The 22,207-nt window shown below is 45.6% G+C and overlaps 1 protein-coding gene across 1 annotated transcript in view; it reads left to right on the top strand.

The window, feature by feature from the left end:
• Window positions 1-18: 18 nt before the first annotated feature.
• The window catches only part of PIF1 (PIF1 5'-to-3' DNA helicase), a 28,022-nt gene continuing 5,833 nt past the window's right edge, over window positions 19-22,207 (top strand). The window contains exons 1-9 of the mRNA XM_069227780.1: window positions 19-218; window positions 4,398-4,969; window positions 6,885-7,014; window positions 7,097-7,222; window positions 11,718-11,871; window positions 12,641-12,755; window positions 16,879-16,985; window positions 18,381-18,520; window positions 21,524-21,630. Of these exons, the coding sequence (XP_069083881.1) occupies window positions 4,418-4,969; window positions 6,885-7,014; window positions 7,097-7,222; window positions 11,718-11,871; window positions 12,641-12,755; window positions 16,879-16,985; window positions 18,381-18,520; window positions 21,524-21,630 (1,431 nt within the window). The 5' untranslated portion in view covers window positions 19-218; window positions 4,398-4,417. The remainder of the gene's footprint in view (window positions 219-4,397; window positions 4,970-6,884; window positions 7,015-7,096; window positions 7,223-11,717; window positions 11,872-12,640; window positions 12,756-16,878; window positions 16,986-18,380; window positions 18,521-21,523; window positions 21,631-22,207) is intronic.

The following is a 22,207-nucleotide window of genomic DNA, read 5'->3' as shown; positions in this document are numbered from 1 at the left end:
GCTGCTTTTAATGCCGGCTTTTTTGAAAGTGCTTCTTGCTAGGAGATGCTGCTGCTGTTCGAGGAGAGCCTGAGACAGCGAGTATCAGGGGCCGGAGCAGTAGCAGCGGGGTAGACCCTGAGCCAAAACATCATCTTTCGCCACCCAGTGCAGCCCCGGCCCCTCCTGATCAGCACCTGCCCGGATTCAGCCCCGCAGAGACCCAGAGCAGTCAGCAGGTGAGACTGTCCGCAGGTTATCCTCGGACAAGGTAGTAGGGTGTGCTGGGTTCGCCTGTGGCGCAGGCGGCGGGGATCACCCTGTATGTGGTTTCCTGTGCCTCACTAGATAGGGCCTTTGGTAGTTTTTTGTTCTTGGGATGGGGCGTCTTTCCCTCTCAATGAGAGCGTCTGCTTGGGGGTGCTGGTTCACCCCATCTCTCTATAGCACTATCCCAGCCTCTTTGCACCTTCACCTGTCCTCCATGATCACCCACAACTCACCTGTCCATACATATCAAGTTACCCCAGCTCAGAGGGCCGGAGCCTCCAACCATGTGTTCTTGAATTGCATTCTGGGACATGTAGTCCTGGCTTTACGAGTGGAAGCTGGATGGCCTAATCATTGCTGGCGTAGACATCTCATGATCTCGAACTCTGCCACTAACCAGTCCTTGGGAGCTGATGAGGACTGGACGCTGTTGAGTGAGATGCAGCCTGTTTAGGACGATGTCTCTTATGTGTCTTCACATTAATGCCATTCTCCCAGTTCATGTTCATGTCCATATTCTTAAATCTTACACTTTCCCTCTCCCACAACCATAAACACGCGTCAAGCATCGCCGCGGTACATTCAGTGCTCGGTGTCTCATTGCAAGCCTTTCATTTCACAGCTGAAAAAACACATTTAGTGGATGAAACCTGCCTTGTGCGGGCCCCTCCTCCATCAGGCCTCCACCCCCTGGTGTAAATCTCAGCACAGGGCAGAGGTGTCTGTGAGGGCCCAATTCATGCCTAGCCCAGGGTGTCCACGTGGGGTGCACTTGAATACAAGACTCTGAATGGATATCTCTTGGTCAGTGTTTGTCCTGACTTCTGGCATGGATTCTGTCCTCGTAGAGCAATGCTATTTATATTTGCTGTCTGTGGTATGTACAGGCAAGGTCTAAAAATACCAGTTTTAAGTGATTTTGTTTATTTTTATACCGCTGGGTCATTAAAATACCGGTGGTGCCGATAGAAAACCAGCCATTTGGCAACCCTAGGTACACATAGCCCCTGACTGGCCACTTAGTTCAGTAGTAGCATTGTCATCATGGTAGGGACAGGAATGTTCCTTAGTTCATGTTTGTTAAAACTCCCTTTTAATATATTATTGCAGCATGATGTGGTAGCATGCTCTCATTCACAGGCAGCACCAGTTTCCATTGAAATGGCTACAGACCTTCCCACTGACATGTAGTGTTGCTGGTAAAACTGTATACTGTACAAATGATATACGTGGACCTTGTGCTTCAGCAAACACGTATCATTTGCACGTCACCAAGAAGTTATGTTTTGATCCTATTAAAATATTAGTTTCCATCACTCTTCGAATTACAAAAAATCTTGATTTCCTACCTGCTCATATGTTTTGAAATATTTCTACTGTTCATTTACAAGCTACTTAAATGTATGTTAGAAAAAACCTGCCTCCACTGCAGTCTACAATTCCCTTTATAGAATACTCTAACTCCAAAAAAGACAAATAAATCCAAATCTTCAGGATAAACTGAGCAATAACTTGTAAGAAGATAGTGACATTTGACTTCTATCCTTGAACCAACAAATGTGACCAGACCAAAACAAGATGTAAAAGCGTCTTTATTGCTCAGTCACTTTCTGAATGAACAGAGCATCTGTTCCTTGTAGCTCGAGTTCTTGCCAGAATAACCCTGATAAAATCTGGCTTGCTAAAGTGAGTGGAGAAGTAGATTTTTCAAGGTCTGTAACCTATCACTTTTAAAGCATGGCATGGGGTAGCTATGCACCCCACTCCCATCCTCCCACGTTTTACTTCCGAGTTCTGTGTTGGTATAAGGGTTTGAACCAGAACATTAACATCAGTCATTGCCCATCCAGAAGAAAGACTCACATGCAGACATACGCATGTATGAATCCACCCCGCGGCACCCCTCTCCACCCTACTAACCCTAAGGTGAATGACCTTTTGACCAACAGCCAGCACCTCCTACTAGAGCCTGAAGATTCCTCATCACCAAACACCTCAAACCAGGTCCTGCCTGCTTTCCCCTCACCACCATCTTCTCCTTCTAATGATTCATCTTCTATCCTTTTATGTCCTCCCTATCACCACCTGTTCCTTTGGCTGTTTTTCTCCCTCCTCTTTACTCTTTTTCTCACCATGTCTATCTTTCCCTCGTCCGCCTCTCCAATCGCCTTTTTTTTTTTTAGCACCACTGCACCCCTCTCTATTCTGTTCTATTTTCTTCCTCCCCCCCCATATCCCTTCACACTTATGGCCCCATTATGAGTTTGGCGGTCTCATCACAGGGCTGCCAAACTCACAGGGAGGATGCCACCGCCATAGCAGTGATGTTCCCACCACCATGAAAAAGGTTGTCAGAAAGAGGGGTTGTAATCAGCTAGGCGGTGCTGAGTTCAGCGCCATCTGGCTGCTTACAAGCCTGCCCGTCATCATGCCATTGAGAACCATGTTCCAGGCAGGGACAGCGTTCCCTGGCGGGTCCACCCCAGCATTATAACTGGGGAGTCGGACCGCCAAAGTTGCGGTGATCCGACTGTCAACACAAGTTTGTCGCCACACTCCTAATGAGGCCCTTTGTCTTTTTCTATACCTTTTTCACCTCAAACTTTATTCACCCTGGTTATCCCTGTCTCTTGTGTGGTGGGGGGGGAGGAGGGGTCTTTTTTTTTTTTTTTTTTTTTTCTCTCCTCCACTTACCTCAAATCTCACTCTTCTTTTATCTTTCCTCTTCTTCGGTCTGTTATCTTTACACCATAGCACCTACGTGTGTCTCCATCTTTCCGCTCCCTTCTTTCTTGTCTCCCTCATTGTCTGTCTTCACTTCAGATATTCTTGCCTCTTTCTCACTTCTCTCCCTCTCCCCTTTGTTTCCCTTTCTCTTGTCTCCCTTCAACCTCTTCCTCCACTGTTGGGATTACATAAGAAAAATACAATTATTTTGGACAGTTTGTCGCTCATTTAAATTACTTATACTGGTTAATTTTTACATTTATAGTCCAAGAATACAACTCTTTAAGCCCCAGAATGTCATTATTTTAGAAAACCTGTCTTGAGCATGGTCGGGGTCAGTATTCTTCGCTCACACTAGTTGTTGTCCCTTTAAAGAGCACTAACTATGCGGACCTTTAGATGTTGCCTTTTAAAGGATGTGCACAATTTTGCCCACGTCTGTCTTTCTTTTACTTGGATGCAGAGTGGCGGTCCTAGTCATTGATGCTGCTTCAGAAAGTGCAGCACTGTGACGTGGAAGCCCCCTGGGTCTCTCCCTCTAGGAGTGTGAGGGTGGTGGTCATGGGTGAGGTGGGTACAGGCAGTCTCTGCATCCAGGCACTAGCTCCACTCGTCTCCACACAGTGTCCAACCTGTGCAGGCAGGCACCACTTACCCTTGTGATAGTTCAAGATGTTTCTGTCCCCTGATGTATGAATGGCAATCTTGCCACCTCCTAGAAAGTGCGCTGAGCGCCTACAGCAATAGTAATACAAAGGCAGCGCTGTAATTGTACGACTGATGCGTTAGTCTAACCCTTGATGCGTGGCACTTGGCAGGGTCACTGAGGGAAGCTGCAGGTTCTAAAGATCTGCACCAGGAGGGAGCACTGGGCTAGTGGGAGGGTGAGTACAGCAGCCTCAACAGACCAGCTCTGGAGCGGCTCCTGTCCAGCATAAAATGTTCATACATTTCCTAAAAGCAAAGTAATAAGAATGGAGAGAAATATAAGAAGTGTCATTTCTGGCCACACGCTTTTTGTATTAAATGTAATAATCCGTTTTGGAAAGGGACATAAGATCAGCCTGAGAAACACCATCCTTTGGGTATGAGAAGCCCCAGGTTAGAAGTCCAACCGTGGATTTATTTAACATATGAAGGAAGAGTAGAGTGGCGTGTGAGGAGAGATCAGATAACCTAGCACTGCTCCCCTCTATCTGGGGCTGCCCTGATGCAGTGTACAGACCCCCCCCCCCCCCCAAGTTGTCCCTTCCTGCACTAGTGAGTATGAGTTTGTCCTGGAGCTCACTGCAGGTCCTAAGGTATTGTGATCTGTTATCTGCATAAGAGCTGACATCCAGGCACTGCCAGAGGTGGTGATCTCAATTACGCTTCAGGAAGTCTATACTCCTTCCTCTTACCATTTGACCTTCTTCCTCTAGGAACTGACGCTGCTTTCAAGATGTTGGATCAACAGCTGTCTGCGGAGATCCAGTGTAGCGCCACCATCGAGCACCTTAACGCAGCTGGGCAGTCCACCAAGCGTAAAGTGATGCGTAGTGCTGTGCTCGCCCTCGGCCGCAACGAGTTCCGGGAGATTGTTCTGCAAGTGAATGATGGAAAGCTACCCCAGAACTTTGTGCTGAGGCAGATCAAGCTCTTCTCGCGCTTCCTGCGGGACGGGAAGGGCACCATCTTGCTGGTGCCAGAGAACGTCCAGGTGCTGATCTCCAACTGCCCCCCTAACAAACTCAAGCTTTTCATGAAGACCTTGATGGTGAAGCATGAGGTGGATCAGAATGTGACCAAGCCGGTCAGTGACCGCATGCGCCTGCTGTCCGGCCTCCCGCGCACCTTTGAGACTATTAGTCCAATCCAAGCAAAGGATGTGCAACAGGCAAACGAGCAGAGGGCCAAGGCCAACGAAACTCCAGTGAAAGCCAAGGGCCTTGGAAACAGAGGTGTCAACGGACAACAGAAGCGAGGAAGAACTGTGTCCACTGAAACCTGCGCAGTAAGAGCCTGGCCGCAGGCAGAGGGGCAATGTGTGCACTGTGACTGGCTTGTGGGATGTATTAGCTGATGCTCTGAATGATCTTTCCATCTGAGTCGTGGGCTTTCTAGTGAACAGGTTTTCACACTATTGTAAACTTGTGGAGCATTTGGATCAGAAGTGATTGAGATAGATATATAGCAGTACAGTAACACACTGTTAGCCATGTAAGTACTAAGGTTGGTGGTGAGACACCTGTGTGTGTGTGTATGTAACACATTCTTTGTATATAATTTAATGGGCAGCCAGGTGCCTTCCTCGAACCATGTAGATTCCTAGAAGGGTGCCCTATCAGAAGCCGTATGTCTTGGATTTATCCACATGGCACGGTCTGTAGATAGTTTCATTTTGTGTTGGAATCAATCTTGTTTTTAGAGCCTTCTTGCAGACCACAAATTACCAATCCCAACCTTCTTGATTCTTCCTGCGTACATTGTGGCAGGATTAGACCTGCAGTGGCGAATTAGGTTGTAGCTTGGCGAGTGATGCTGTGACAAAGGAACGCTTTGGATTAATAGCATGGGGTTTTGTATTTCCATTCAGGGAACCAGAGTGGAATGCACTGGTTCTCACTCTTGATTTTGACTAGCAGACTGCAGCTTGTGTAGTGGTTATGGAGCAAGTCACAAAGAGATGACTTTCTCAACCCAGTCATGCAGCATTCATTTTTGTAAATCTTTAGGCTGCCTGTATACTGGTGAAGTTAATTGTACTGTGTAAAGTAGTCCTCATTTGGGCATGGTAGTCCCATTGTTTTTTTTTTTTTGGTTTATACTAAAGATAAGACTAAACCATCTGAAGAGATGGTTTTACTGGTCAACAGACCAGGCGAAGTCCATGGGTTTTCTTCATGTTGGTTGCCCTGCAAAGACCATCTTCCTGCTGATGAGTGATGGTGGTGTTTGTGGGGGCGCTGGTATCTTCCCACGCTGAGCTACAGTATCTCAGCTGGTAGATGTTTGTGGTATGGAAGCCAGATCTAGAATGTGCGTCTACCATTCTTCTGCCAGTCGTAGAAGATGTTGTTGTTCGGAATCATAAGTCAGTCCAAAGTGCTTCTGAGGTCCTAAATCATGTCCTCCATGAATTTTACATACAAACTTCACTTGTCAGCCAGCATGTGTTTGGTGGAGGGGAGCTGCAGGCCCATGAAGCTGTTTATAACCCCGGTGTGGTACCAGCAGGACTACATGTCGCGTGCTCCATGTGTTTCTAGGAGGCAGAGGCCTCGCCTATCCAGTACTGTTTAGATGATTTGCATCCTCTCTGTGGGAGGAGGAGAAAGTTGGTATGAATTATTAAAGGAAGGTAAAGCAGAGACAGCCTGTCCCTTTTATGGTCTGCCCAAGCAGTTTAAAGGGAGTTCTGCATTTGTCATGTGACTGTTGGGAGCAGAGTATGGACTGTTGTGTCAGTGAGCCGGTCTATGCAGGCTCTTTGTCTCGGGGCTTTGTTTCATCGCTGCTTTATTTGGGTGGTTTGGAATTTGTTTGCAGTAGAGGGTAGTGGTTGTTTCAGCTGTAGTATGTATAGAGTTGGAAGTCCATAGCCTATACTTCTTACAGCCATGTGTGTTTGTGGTCTTTCCGTGGTGCGCTACTGTCTGGTGGGGTGTGCAGTCCTAGTCAAGTCAGACACTCAATTACATGAGTAATAGGTCTGGTCACTTGGGGAACCTGAAGCTCAGTTTCTGAGTAATTGTGGCTGTCACTCAACTACGTCCGGTTGCATTGCATCTACTAATGACCCTAATGCCTACAAAAAAAGTGTTTTGGGGATTTTAAGTTCTGTCAATCATTGTTCTTTTAGTGCTGGACATCTGCTTGAATTAATCTCTATATGGATTTTTTTTTGTATTACTTTTCCCTTTATTAAGGTAGCCAACCTGCGTCCCCCAAAGAAGCCCACCCTGACAATGCCTTCGAGGGTACAACTGTCCAGTGAGCAGATGCTGGTCTTGAGCACAGTGCTCAGTGGCAAGAATGTCTTCTTTACGGGCAGCGCTGGTAAGGGTCTGAGTTTTAGACACTTCTGTCAGCCCAGAGCTTTCCCTAGAGTCTGAAGTCTTGTCTTCCTCTTGCATTAAAGGAACTGGGAAGTCCTACCTTCTGAAAAGGATTGTGGGGTCCCTCCCACCCAAAAGCACCTATGCCACTGCCAGCACTGGGGTGGCCGCCTGCCACATCGGTGGCACCACGCTGCATGCCTTTGCAGGTAAGCCCAGGTGTCTTGAGCAGAAGGGACATGTTTAGCTTGATGGGACACGTGAGGGGGGTGCCTACAGTCATACACAGTAGTGTGGGGTTGTGTGTCTAAATAAAGGGGGATGGGTAGAGTGACTGGACCATGCTGATGATTTGACAAGTGGGGGGGGGGCTGCAGTCACAAGTGTGGGAGGGAGAGGTAGGACATTTAGACTGTGTCCTCTATATGAATGACAGGAACCTGGTGCCCCTGAAGTATGTTCATATGCATCTATCATTGGTTAAAAGATCTAGACCACCAGAGTGTTTCTAAGGTATTGCTCACAAGACGGTTATTGAGATGGGAGCTAAACCACTGAGAGGGGTGGGCTGCAAAAGTGTCAGTGGTTACCTCTGAGGTCTCTGTAATGGCTGAACATAGTCTTCAGAAGATAAATCCATTAATAGAGGTTGGCCTGAAGGGTTGAACCAGGGTACTAAGATTTTGAAACCAGCTGCCTGTCTGAGGTTGCTTCAGCCTTCACCTAAAGATGCCGGCTGCTCCGAAAACTAGGGTGATTTTGCAGCTTCGGGATGGACACAGGAATAAGGCGTGACCCCACCTGCAGGGTCCATCCATATGGAGCAGAATCTGCACACTTGCACCTATGTCTTTTTTTTTTTTTTTTCTTTTTTTTTTTTTCTATATTGTGTATTTTTTTTCCTACTCTTTGCTACTAGCCAGCACATGCATTGTCTTTTGTAAGGCATATTGTCACTTACCAAGGACGTAGAGGGGCTTGGATACCACCCTTTGCTCACTGTCGCTTTCATGATCACACCCATTTGCCAGCTTCATATTTGTGTCTCAGCTTGTCTATCTTGTTTGTCCCACACACTGAGCATAGCCTCTTTACAATTTCTTTGATTGGCTGCCACCTTTCCTTCCACTGCTTGCTTTTCAAGCACTCCTCCTTTTTTTTTTTTTTTTTTTTTTTTTTGTGTGTTAAGCCTGGGGTTCCCAACCTGTGGTCCACAGACCCCAACCCCCCCCCCCCCCCCCCCGAGTCTGTGACACATTCCCAGGGGGTCCGCAGACATCTCAAGGCCTGAGTTGTCAGGAATGCACTTCTCCAGCTAGGACCTTTCGATAGAATCACTGAGTGTTTTTATGTTTGTTACTTCATTTGTGCAGCAGTTTTAAAATCAATGAATTCTTTGTATATCGAGCAGTTTTCGGGCAAAAAAAGTGTCAAGATAACTCTGGTGATTAATGTACCTGATGGAGAGAGATGGCAGTTTTGACTGCTCTAAGATAGCACAGATGATTTGATATGCCTGCTGCAAAGAGCATGTATCAGTGATGTAAAAAAAACAGTATTTAATGCGCATAGCAGGGACATATTGTTTGGGGCCAAGGGCAAATAGTTTTCATGGTTATATTGTCCTTTGGACAAGAAGGCCCAACCACCCGCCCCCCCCCCTCATACCCCCACAGCACAAACTTGGCTGCCTGTTCAGAGAAGGGAAGTGTCTGCAGTTGAGGTAGTGTGTGTCCATATGTTAATGCTGTTCAAGCTTTTCATTATGGTTCATTAATGAAAAGCCTTCATTTTTAGGGTAAGCGCTGTAAGTAAATGTTAGGTCACACTACACTACTGACAGTGGTCCCAGTAAAAATAAGTGTACACACGTTTGAAAGTTTTAACAATATGAGGCTAAGTATAAAGGTCTTATAATGCTCTCTGATTAGATGCAAATGTTTACGGAAGCTTTTAGCAAAAGTGATTCTTTGCTTTCAAAATAAAATGTTCTAGGGAAATTACAAGTAAGGAAAACAAAAAAGTTTCGCTACTAGGAAGTTTTATTTGAAGCGTCATTTAGTAAAACTGTTGATGCATGCTAGTATTTCCCCAAAAATATTCCTACTGGAAAATCAGTGCAACCATTTTCAACAGGATTATGGGAAGCATGAAAATAAACAAACACTGGCAAAACCAACCGATCTGAGAGATAGAAATAGATATATCCTTTTTTTAAATTTTTTTTATATTTTACTTTTCTTGTTTTGACATGGCTTTTGTAACACTTTATTATTGTGGGAGCTGCCAGGCCCTCACCATTGAAACAAACACTAGCAAAAAGAAGAGAACTCTTTTGGTATCAAAAAGCACACATTGCCTCAAGTGGCATAACAAAGGCCCGCAACCCCCCTCCAGATGGCCCCATCAGCACAGCACCTGCCCTGAGTGAGTCTGGACGGAGGGGGTGCTCCAGTTCCGTTATGCCACTGATTGCCGCAGTAGTTCCTGGTACTGAACAAAACTACTTTGTGTGCCGATATGCTCCTTATGGAAGAGCAAAATATGATCACCCACAATAAAGCCAGGTGATAAAGAGAAATAAAAGTTTAATTAAAACAAAATGTCTTTGTTAACGCCAGACCTAATTAGGGACACAATTCTTAGTCACAAAAGTGCACCCATGGCATGTCTTTGAAGTAGTTGTTTTCATGAATTCACAAGAACTTACGGATCTAGATCAGGAAATCGTACTCCTCGAAAATATTTGTGAACTGTATTTTAGCATAAGCAAATATGCATGTGTAGATTTGCTCATGTGAAAATGTTTACAAGTTCACTTTCCCTCCAACCACTTTTTTCCCCAAGTCTGTAAGAACTTCTGCCATTATCAGAAGTAAATGTCCACCCTTTCTCGTTATGGGAAAAGACTAGAGTAGAGCTGGTGAAAATCATTAAAAGATGCAAGTTAATAGGTTTGCAGACTCGAAGGCAGTGCAGTCCTGGAACTATTGCTTACTGCTTCCTCCAGTCCCAGTATGTAGATCTGCGGAAAGACCGCAAAATAAAGAAATTGCTATAGTAGGGATTGAAATTGCAAGTGTTCAAGCCCTGCTAAAGTAGCATCCCTGGCATAATCAGAGAGGCTATTATCAGAGCTCTTGTCGCCGCACTACATGGCACAAAAGGGACAAGTATGTTTTTTTTTTTTTTTTTTTTTTTTTTTTAATACAGGACCAGTAGATTTAAGAAGCAAACTGTACCATTGACAAATATATATCTTATTAAACTCCACACCCCTGAGCACAGTGAGCTATGAACGGATATTACAGAGCGGTATACAAACTGCATGGTGAAAGTCCTGTGTTTCCCCCCCCCACCCCCCCCCCCCGAGTCTTTCATTATTCTAATACTGATTTTAAAAATGGTTTTCATTGCCTAGAAATACATTCTTATTATTAAAATCAATGCTAACCACTACTATGTCCCCACTCCTGAGTTTGTGCTTCCTAGACCACGCACTCTTAGAAAATGCCTACCAGTATCGATGACATGTGAATCCTACACTTTATAATCTCTTTTGCCTTATGTAACATTTTCTATACACTGATTTACACACGTATGATTCTGTGTGTGTGTGTGTGTGTGTGTGTGAATGGCTCTGACCCTACACTGGTATGAGAGGTGCTATAAAACAAATTAAATACATGTAATAGAGAGACTATGAGGAAATGAAAGGCACTTAAGATTTTACTTCCTTTCCCCACCAAATATTTATCTGAAAAAGCTTTCTCGGATCTTACCTACCGTAAAAATAAATACAGACATCGCTTGGGAAGTGTAGAATCTGACCTAATGATTTCTGAAATAAAACCAAACACTGAAAAGTTAGTTGCTGAGATACAGCACCAACCTTCTCATTTTTTTTTCTCTCCATATTTTGTCAATATAAAATTAATAATTTGAGTATTTGTTTGGTGTGTACTTGTTTTGTGTATTTTATTTGTGAAATACTGTTTTGATGTTTGAAATGTAAATCGCACAAATTGCTTGGGGGTCCCCGAATTCAGTAGTGATTTCAGTGGGGATCTTGAGAAGTCAAAAGGTTGGGAACCCTTGAATGCTTGTGTTTCTGAGCGATCTCCCTTGTGTACGTCTCTACCCTTATACTCTGTGTTTCTTTCTGACAAACGTCTGCTTCCTCCCCACCCACTCCCACTTGTGCTCGCCTGTGTGCTTCTCCTGACTGCTTCCTCCCCACCCACTCCCTCAGTGTTGCTTCTATGACCCTCCCCGCACTCCTGCCTTGCTTTTGTTTCCCCTCCAGCTGCCCTTGTTGCTTCTTTGTTTCCCCTCCAGCTGCCCTTGTTGCTTCTTTGTTTCCATGTTGATTCGAATTCTGCATGCCCTATAAGAATGCTTTTCCACATTTTGTCTTTTTAATTACTGATGTAACTTTGTTTTAAACATAGCCCTGCCACTCGCAGAGCAACAGGGCTGAAGTGGGGTAACCCATTGGACCCAATTAATGCTGTGGTGGGCAGAAGCAAAATATGAAAGACACTCTAAGACCAACAGATGAAGAGGGTTGACCCAAAGTACCTGTATGACTGTGTTCGGTATTGGAGATGATTGTGTGCTTGTACTCTGCTGTGCCTTTCGAACCCTGTCTGCTTTGAACGGCTTGAGACACCAAAATGATCTTTGCTTTCTTCGTCTCTGCAGGGATCGGGTCTGGAAAGGCCCCTCTCGATCAGTGTATCGAACTGGCCCAGAGACCTGGAGTGCGTCAGCATTGGATCAGCTGCCAGCACCTTATTATTGATGAAATCTCCATGGTGGAGGGAGAGTTCTTTGATAAGCTGGAGGCGGTTGCCCGGTAAGTGTCTACGGAAGCCATATATATGGCTGTTCTGTATTGCGCTAGTGAGTCCAGAGGTCTATGACCAGCGGCAATGCTGAAGGCTTGTTGAGAGACCCAAACTGTTACTGCTACTTACACCAACCATTGTATCAGGACTATTACCATGATTTTATAAACCACAAATTTTAATCCTGATATATACAGCCCCAAACCCACCCCCACCACACACTGTCAAGAAGTGTGAAGTTGGTGTTCACTCTAAATTTAAGGTGTTAATCCATTATTCAATAAATTGTTATTGTTTTGTAAGATTTTTCATGTTCTTGTACAATATAAGGTGAATCGCCTTTAGATGTACTCCATGTTTGGCGTACAAGGGGCCCAAGATTCAGAGATAAGTTGGTTAATTCAGTGCTTTTTGTCCGAGATCCGCTGCTCTCCAAAGGCAGACATGCATCTTTGAATTCTACAACCCGCCCTTTACCCTGGACTAACCGTGTCCCTTGATCTGCTGCAGAAGATGTGTTCTGAGGTTGCATGTTTTATTCTGCTCATGTGGATGACTGACAATTCTCAGTTCGAGCCTCCTTTAAATACGGTCTGAATCCAAATTTTTCATTATATGAGGTGCCTAAGGAGTCCTTGTAAGGCTTGAGGGGGAAAAAAAAGAGGTGAAGGGTGGCTTGTCTAAATACTTTCCTTTCAAAGAAGAATTGCAGTGTTAGAGCTTCTGATGAAAATGAGCGAAGAGTGGTGATGTTACTGATGTGGTTTGTTTTTCCAGAGCTGTGCGCAGAAGGGACGAGCCATTTGGTGGTATCCAGCTGATCATATGTGGGGATTTCCTCCAGTTGCCACCAGTCACCAAAGCATCAGAGCAAACTACCTTCTGCTTTCAGGTGAGTCCTCGCTGGTCTACACGATGCATGACCTCTGACCTCCTAACAATTCATGATTGCATTTGCCCGGCTGTCGATCTTATGACTGGGCTATGGTTCTGGCGTATTGGCACGGTGTCTAATATGCTGAGGATGTCTACTGGTGAGAGACTGCCAGACCAGTGAAATGTGAGAGGCTTTCTTGTGAGCATCACAAGAATGCTTCCAGGGGACAGGCATGACATCGATGAATTCCTTAGTCGGAATGTGCATTTGAATCATTTGGAAAGACCACAAAAGGAAGTATTAGACCAGTGTTGTGGTATCGAATGATTAGCTGTGCAGCAGCATTGGGTGCATCCAAGCACAACTTTGAACTGGAAAGTAAATACCTAGATCTTGGAGGATACAAGCATGGTTTTAACACATTTTATGATGTACCCTGCAACACAGTTCCAGTTAAACTTCCAAATTCATGTATTTTGGTGCCTCGCAAAAGACGTCTGAGTTTATGCCAGAGCTCTTTATCGCAGAGTAGAGACTAGCTGGGTCCCAAACAATGAAGCTAGGTTTTATGTTGTGTTTGGCAATAATAGATTTATGCTCACCAACTCAGAAGTTCATTTTTCTAGATGTTTGTCCTTCACGTCCCCTGCCTTGTAGGCTTTTCATCGAGTACAGCTGATTGTCAGTATTGCATGATGAATATATCTGAATCCTCTGTCCTGTTAGTGGGAGTTGATGTGTAGTCCTTTGGTGTCACACACTGCAGACACAAGGTTTACCCTTTCTGAGGATTGAATGTCTGGGTTTAATAGGACAGAGATCAGCCTTGTTAAAGTAATCCTAGACGTTGTGTGTTTTTTTTTTTTCTTTTTTCTTTTTTTTTTTTCTTTTTCCTGCTATATTCTGTATGTTGGAGGAATTGGTGCAAGTGGTGTTTTAGAGCATCTTCTCTGGTACCGTCCAGTGGAGCTGGACCTATGGGCAGCACGGATCATACTGTAGTCTTCATGGTGGACAAGATGTCCTGTCTATCACAGAGGAATTTCCTTTGAGTTGGTCCATGTCTCGTCATTGCTTTTTAGTTTATTGTTCGGCTGGTCGCACTTCCTCTCACGCTAAGGGATGTGTTGCTTCCATCTTAGTGTCTGGGGAGCCCTGCACTTCTGTTCCTGGAGTAAGGTGTGTAGCCCTTGGTAGTTTTATTGTCCTGTGGTGTCTTCCGCGTTTGCATCTCCTTTCCATGTCTAGGTTAGCTTCAGGACAATCTCTAAATGTAGTGCGCCGCGTCCTCTAAGTTTACCACATCCCGCCCTCCTCAGTGGAAGATGCCGCGCATGAACATTGTGTGTATTCGGATGAGGATCCCCGCTGGAGCAAACTATCTTGGTTACCCCTCAAGTTTTGGGATTGCAACCAGTAGATGTTATAGTACACTGTATGATTACTTCTTAAACCCTGTTCATTTGCAAATCATGTGTACAATGATTGTAAACATTATAAGCTACATTCTGCACTTCTTACATATTTTAAGACAAAAACTGAACTTGGTCCTAATTACATTTCATCCCAGAGCCCTCTCCTGAGTTGTAATCTGCCATCAAACAGCAGGATTACATTAGTTGTCTAAAATGTATTAAGCCATATAAAGCCTTGTCCTGTACCTTACTGTGCTATCAGGCCTGGAGTCAAGTTTGTCCCTTCTTCCAGGAACAGGTCTGTGTATCTAACGCGCCAGAGCACAGACCTCCATGGACTAGGTGTCGCGTGGAGGGGGTCAGTACATGCTCCGCTCCTGTGTGATTACACATGATGTATGAACAATGCTTCCTGTCCACAATCTACACGGGAGCTCAGTGTCCTTCCTTCCTGCTTCCTACAAGGTGGGACCCGATGTCACCTCCACATGTAACCATCCCTCAGCTGCCACCTTCTTAAACACAGCATGCATGGTCGGGGGGGGGGCGTTCTGATTTATTTTAAATGTTACAAAATGACATTCCAGTCACATTTAATTAGGTGCACCAAAACAAGGATGCCTGCTCTTTATTGGGCCTTGCACTTACCCTGCATTTGTCTTGCACAAACCATGACGACGTTGGCAGACAACCAGGCTAGTGCTATATGTAGCATTACAATTACTTCTAGTACCCCTACCATGCATGCCGCCATCTTCTGGCTGGAAGTGACCTGTCCTTCAAGCTGCAGTGCTGCATTATTCTGAACACATCATAAGCTGAAGTTTATAACTTGACAGATAAATATATATTGCCTAAAGGACCTTGCGTCCAGGGCGTTTATGCCCTCGTGCCTGGGGAGTGATGTAATGAGCGCCCTGTGATGGACCATCTCTGCGATTCCTCCTCTCCCGCCTTGTGTGGGAGCCATTATGTCCCCCACACGCTTGTCTGAGATGGGTGTGGGGCCGCAGGTGCACAATGTAGGATTTCTTTGCTGTTAAATCAGTCAGTGTTTTCTTTTCTGTGTGAAGTAGTGCAAACTTCAAAATGGGAGACTTAGAAAGGATTTCAGTCTGAAGCGATTGGGAAAGGGCTGTGGGAGGCTCCAAGCCGGGCCATCCTGAGGGGGCTTTGTTTGCACTAGAAGCATAATTCTACTTATTGAAAGTAGATGGTGGAATAAGTAAGTTTGGCTGGTTGGGGATAATGTCACTTCATGGAATAGCTACTGGAATTATGTGATTCTGCTGCTGCAGCTTTATTGACATATTTATAAATTTGCCACATAATCTGCAGATTAACAAAAAAATCTGTTTCTAGCTCAAATGGATCAAAAGTTACTAAAAATGCAGCAATATGTGTACATGGGCATTGTAAAGCTGTCCAAATTTTGGCATTTTGTTGTTAAACCGTACTAGTGTGGTGAAATCTTTGTCCAGAGTAGACCGTGTTACTACATGTTAAACTATGACAAAATGTGCTGCATAATTTCATAGTTATCTTGCCACATATTTTACTCATGTTGCCCTGCATCACCCCTCCCCCCACCCCATGCCTGGAGGATGTGCAATTGCTCCGGTGTCAAATCAAATCATTAACATTTATAGAGCGTGCTACTCACCTGTGCGCGTCTCAAGGTGCTAGGGGGAAGGGGAGTTACTGCTGCTCAAAGCCAGGTCTTGAGGAGTCTCCGGAATGCGGAGTGGTCCTGGGTGGTCCTGAGGCTGGTGGGGAGGGTGTTCCAGGTCTTGGCTGCCAGGTAGGAGAAAGACATCCCACCCGCCGGCGGATGCGAGGGACGGCAGCGAGCGCGAGGCCGGTGGAACGGAGGAGACGGGTGGGGGCGTAGAAGCCGAGGCGTCGGTTGAGGTATTCAGGTCCCTTGTCGTGGAGGGCTTTGTGTGCGTGGGTGAGAAGTCGGAAGGTGATCCTTTTGCTGACTGGGAGCCAATGCAGGTGTCTCAGGTGTGCGGAGATGTGGCTGTTGCGGGGTACGTCGAGGATGAGGCGGGCGGAGGCGTTTTGAATGCGTTGCAGACGTTTTTGGAGTTTTGCGGTGGTCCCAGCATAAAGGGTGTTGCCGTAGTCCAGGCGGCTGGTGACTAGGGCGTGGGTCACGGTTTTCCTGGTGTCGGTGGGGATCCAGCGGAAGATCTTGCGGAGGGTGAGGAAGCAGGAGGAGGACACAGCGTTGACTTGTTTGGTCATGGTGAGAAGAGGGTCCAAGATGAAGCCGAGGTTGCGGGCGTGGTCTGAGGGGGTCGGTGCGGTGCCAAGGGCCGTGTGCCACCAGGAGTTGTCCCATGCGGTCGGGGTGTTGCTGAGGATGAGGACTTCCGTTTTGTCAGAGTTCAGTTTTAGACAGCTGAGCCTCATCCACTCTGCGATGTCCTTCATGCCATCTTGTAGGTTGGTCTTCGCGCTGGCGGGGTCCTTGGTGAGGGAAAGTATAAGTTGAGTGTCGTCAGCGTAGGAGGTGGTGGTGATGATGATGATGTTGTGCTTGTGTCCAACATCTTGTCCGCGTTCACATTGCTCGATTTGAATGAAACCCACTTTAAAACTGGGCCCTCTTTTTCCTTTGGGTGGGCGAGGTTGGAGTCTTCCTGCTGATTTAAGAGTCTGTCTAAACTTGGTTTAATCTCGTTTTGATCTGTTTATTTCTGTTCCTTAACCCCCAGGCCAAGAGCTGGCAGAAATGCATCCATCTGAACATGGAACTGACAGCGGTCCGTAGGCAAACGGACAAAACCTTCATCTCTCTGCTGCAGGCTGTCCGGCTGGGAAGGCGAGTTTCCGCGTGCAGCGGGTTGGGTGGGTGGTTGCGTGCAGGATGGTGGGTGGGCGTGAGTTGAGTGATCAGGCACCAGGGGCATCTAGTCGTACCATGGTGCCAGCTGAACAATGCTTCTGAGTGAAGACATATTTGGAAAGACCACTGGCCAGTTTCTTTTAGTAATTTACATTGTCCAGTCTTCCATTCTAACGCAACATATCGCTTGGTACGTGAGGGGGGGGAGGGGGTTGTGAGTTGGTTTTAAGAAATGTGAAGCATGCCTTCAACTGTTGCTTTATAAGTACTTGTCTCCTTCAAACCATATGGTTCTTTTTCTCCACTAGAGTGGCCTGGGTGTTCATGTACACTATGCCTGTCTTTTCTAGTCGAAAGCTTGTGGTTTAAAAAAAAAAATAATAATAATTTAGTTCAGTTGCCCAGTACTTCAGGTGGGCCATCTCCTTCCTCCAATGTGGCAATTATTTCTTCTGAGCCCTTCAAACATGCCCAATAATTGGTAATCCCCAATTAGCACATGTGGCATAAAGGTCATATGTTGCGTGACACATAGCTTGAATTGGGACAAGGGACATGGCTAACTTTATGCAAATCTGCACCCTCAAGGGCAGTCCTACCATGGATACTGTCCTTCTCTTGTGGTGCACTGGACACCCTTTGAGAAGGGTCTCTGCGCCCTCCATCGACTGAGAACACAATCCATGGGTCTCTGCGCCTTACGCTTCTTTGGTCTGGACGTATGGCTGGTGTGCATTGGTTCATTCCGCGTTGGGGGACACCTACCAACTGTCTGGTATTTTAACCCTCCTTACGTCCGACAGTTTATTGAACCCACCCCTCTGCATTGTCTCATCGAGGTTCCCCTCAGGCCTGGTTGGACTGGTTGGATTTGTGCCCGCCTCTGAGCCTCCCCTGCACCGTCTGACCTGCCTGGATGGCCTACGCTGACCTATTTGGCACGGTGGTGTTGTGGTTTGTAGGTTTCTGATCTGTAGTGCTAGTCATCAACTCACCCTTCTGCTCCCTCTCGCTCTTTGTGCAGTGAATTGGACTGACTGTATAGAAAGGTTGCATCATCCATCTTCTGTCTCATTTAAACTCCACCCCTTTTTTTACTTGCCTGCTATGGTTTGGGTCTGAACCTGCCGCCTATTACTTGTTGTTCTTGTTGACCTGGCACCCTTGTCATTCTCACTCACTATTCTGCCTTGTTTGTAAGGTTTGCACCGACCTATTCTGTAGTGTCTAATGCTCCTTCTCACTGGGTTCATGTCTTGACTATATGTGAAGTTTCGCCCCTACAGCTGTAAAGTTTCATTGACCCTGCACCCTCCCTCCTACAGCTGTCCATTCTGTAGTCTCAATGACCCTGCCCCCTCTCAACCCTAGGTGCACAGAGGAAGTGACGGACCAGCTCACGCGGACTGTCACGCACCGCATAGAACGCGATGGCATCTTGGCGACACGCCTCTGCACGCACAAGGATGACGTTGAGGTGACCAACGAGAGCCGATTGGCGCAGCTGCCAGGTGGGTGTGGCACAGCTACCTTGTTTTTTTGGTTGGGCGTAAGCGTACGACCTTGTATACTTCTTCTGTGGGCTTCCAGCTATTATTTGTTAGTTTCAGTGTCATTTAAAAATCCTTGCTTGCTAGTGGTCAGTCATGCCTCTTTGTCCCTCCTTCTTGTGTGTGGGAACAGGGACCAACTACTGTATGATTACACTTTGTCCTGGTTATCTGGTCTATAGGGAACTTTTTCTTTTTTTTAAACTGTTTCCTCCTCCTGTCCAAGGAAGCTTCCCTTTTCATTTGCAGAGCATTCTTTCTCTGAGCTTCGCTGTAAACAAGGCTATTATCTTGGTCACATTTGGTCTGTGTGCTCTCTGCACCCTCTCTCAGCTGCCTGGCTCCTGCCCTTCCTTGACTTGGATTTTCTTTACCAAGTGTGCCTGCCTGTGTGCTGAGAGCAAGGGCGGAGGAACGCTTTATCTGTCAATTCACGTCTTACTATAAATCCCTTTCTCTCCCATCTGTATGTGGAAGCCACAAGTTACTTGTCAGGACCCGAAGTGTCAAAGTGGTTTTTCCATTCTGTCTGTGGGAAATGTTAGTACATACATGGCCGGGTTCTTTCGCTGCGTGTTTCTCTCGCCATCATTTTATTTTTTTTTTTTTTTTTTTTCTTCTCTATTCATTTTTCTTTCTTTTCACACTTCATTATTTTTCCCCTTTATCTTTTGCTCGGTAGCTTCTTTCCCCTTCTCTTTTATTTTTTATTTTTTGTCGTCTCACAAGTTTGCTCTATTGGTTTTTCTTGTCCTTTCTTTCCCTTCTTTCTTTTATTTCTTTGCGACCCCCCCCTTCTTTCTTCCGTCTATTGTATTCCTTCCGCTTCTCTTTTTCTGCCCCATCTGCTTTCTTTCCTGAGGCCTAGTTATCAATGGGGCAACAGGTGTAGTGGCACCAGGGCCCAGAGACCTATGGACCTCTCAACTCTAATTATTGTTGTAGTTTCCTACTGAAATTGCAATCAACCATTTTCATTTCTTACTCCAGGGCCCATGACAGTTACTACACCACTTGTCCTCCATCTTTACTCCGGACTCCCTCTTTTCTTTTACCCTCCAATCCGCCCCAAATGATATTTTTGTTATGGTGTTTTGAGCATTACACTCTAATGCCAAAGGTTTATTGCTGCTAATGGTTTATATTATAACTGTATATATTTCAAGATGGAGGAAGAAGGTAAATGGAAGTGCTTTAGTTAGTGGAATAATATGGCAGGAAAAGACCATTATGAAGCAGGGTTGACCAATTTCTGTGGCAAGAATAGTTCAGTTATGAATATGCAATGCCAATAACTCTAAATCAGGAAAATGCAAGACCTATTGCATTGCAAATGCTTGTTCCTTTTTCTTCGTTTGCAATAATGTCACTGCTACGTCGGTGTCAAGTTGTTGAGAAACTAATGCAGACCTGGGACCCCTTATTTCTTCCGAACAGACTTTGATGCAAACAAATTAACTGTTTATTCTTAGAGTACCTTATGTTACCCTAAAATATTTCAGGGATATTTTGTAACGTTATGACACCTGCATTATATTTCCATTGTTGCCCCTCTGATCTCTTCTACTGTAACCTCCAAATATTCCATAGTGTGTGGCTGTACAATACTTCTGTCCTCTGATATTCAGAAGTCAGTTTAAAGTAAGTATTCGCGCTAAGGAGCACGTGCTTGTGTCCAATGCTCCTCCGTGAGATCGCATGGGATTCAAGCCTTAATTTTGTCGCATGGGGATACTTTGTCACTAGTGCTGGCAGAGGTCTTCGAAGCACTCTATGGAAGTGTGCGGTGTAACCAAGGACCTTCTGCTCCATGCATTTGGTCTTTGAAAGTCCTGTTTTTTTTTGTTGTTTTTTTTTTGGATGCCTTCTTTCTGGTTTGTCTAAAGAGCTGATCTTTCACATGATTCTGGCTTGACTGCATCTTCTGTGAGCAAACTCCTAACCTGTTTGTCTGCTGAAGCCACGTGAGATTCATCATCCCTTTGCTTTTGTCCCTTTTTGGATGCATAGGGGGTGTATATTTTAGTTGTGACTAACCTGGTACTTGTTTCCTTTCTAAAGGGACACAGAGGGATAATCGACTTAAACAAGTCTTCATGTGGCCGCCTCTTCATGTTAGAACAGTGCTGAAAGATGCTGCCCACCCCCAGTACCAACCAGCACACTATTACGATAAAAATCATTTACTGTAGGTTTGTAACTAGCTCATGCCAAGGAATTGGGTAGGAATAAGGAGTCATTAGCATCTCAGTGAGGTGGTCACAAACTTCAACCCCCAATATGCCCAGTTCAGCCACTCATCCACCCAACGTGAAGCTGAACATAGTTAAAATCTTTAATAACTAAGTATGTTATTTACAGTCCTTTGAATTTGGGGAGGTAGGTGTTGAGATGAGGGGTTTGAGGGACTCCTGGTATCACAGCTGTCCTATTCTCTGAAGCAGACAGATATTCTGTTCCCTTCAGTGTGGTAAACTCTGGGTCTACTTATACAAAAAAAACCTTCTTACCACCACCTCACCCCTCAAACAAACACACTTGTACATCATTGCTCTTATGAAGAGGCCAGAACCCGCTGACCGCCAAATTGCAGAAACGCCCCCAGAATGAAAACCAATGCCACAAAGGTTGTGAAATGTGATTTAGAGCTACTGGACTATTGCACTGAAGCCTTTAAATTAATGCTGTGATCTCTTACTGTTCTTGTTTCTTCAGAGAAGCTGCACATAGCTTAATTTATAGATGGTTAAAGTACACTTGGTAAAAAATACTTCCATAAGTCACATGCTTTAGAAAGAGGTAGTTTGGTGCTGGCGAATCTCATGTGGAACCCTGGCCTTGAAAGATTGTCTGGCAGAAGCAGAGAATCTATATACCCATCAATGCCTGGCCTCCGGGGGCTCCATGTTCTTGTCTTGCGATTGCTCCTCTGACTCAATGGTTTACCTCTTGTCTCTATCACAGGAGAGATGCGCAGCTACGAGGCGTTGGACAGCGACCCAATGCTGGTGAAAACCATCAATGCCCAGTGCCCCGTTGGACGCCTCATCCAGCTGAAGGAAGGAGCCCAGGTAATGGGGAGGGCTGGCGATCCTAGGGCTTGCCATAAGGGCTCGGAGCATTGAGAAGGGAGAACCAGGGTGGAAGATGTGGACAGAGGATACACTGGGGTTATGACATAAGCCATGAAGTGTACGTCGATGTTTGACTTTCTGCATAATGATACTTCCTGTAACAGATTTGACTTTTCTGGTTACAGATGAGCTACGAGATACCAACCAAATCACATATAGCAAATACAGAAAAGTCATCAGCGGTTCAAGCAGCCTGTGAGCGCACTGAAACCGCCCCAAAATAATAGCCACTACCCAACATATGATTAAAGGAGAGGCTTACAAAAAACAACCTTTAAAGACTTGGGCTTCGGGGTTTGGAAAAGGGGCCTGATTGTGGTTGTTGTAGCTCACCATACTTCCTTGAAGTATAAGACCTCCCGTCTACCCCCCTTTCCTTTTCGACCGCACTGCGGAAGTGGTGCTGTGGTTGGACTCTGGTCTTACTTTCTCTGGATCGTTCTCCAGAGCATAGCCCAAGAGAGGTTTCTATGGATCCTCAGCACTGAGGACTTAGTGTAGTTACCAAATGAGA

The sequence above is a fragment of the Pleurodeles waltl genome, chromosome 4_1 (genome assembly GCF_031143425.1).
Source record: "Pleurodeles waltl isolate 20211129_DDA chromosome 4_1, aPleWal1.hap1.20221129, whole genome shotgun sequence".
Classification (NCBI taxonomy): Eukaryota; Metazoa; Chordata; class Amphibia; order Caudata; family Salamandridae; genus Pleurodeles; species Pleurodeles waltl.
The sequence above is the reverse complement of the archived record's forward strand: the minus strand, read 5'-3'. Positions and strand labels throughout refer to the sequence as shown.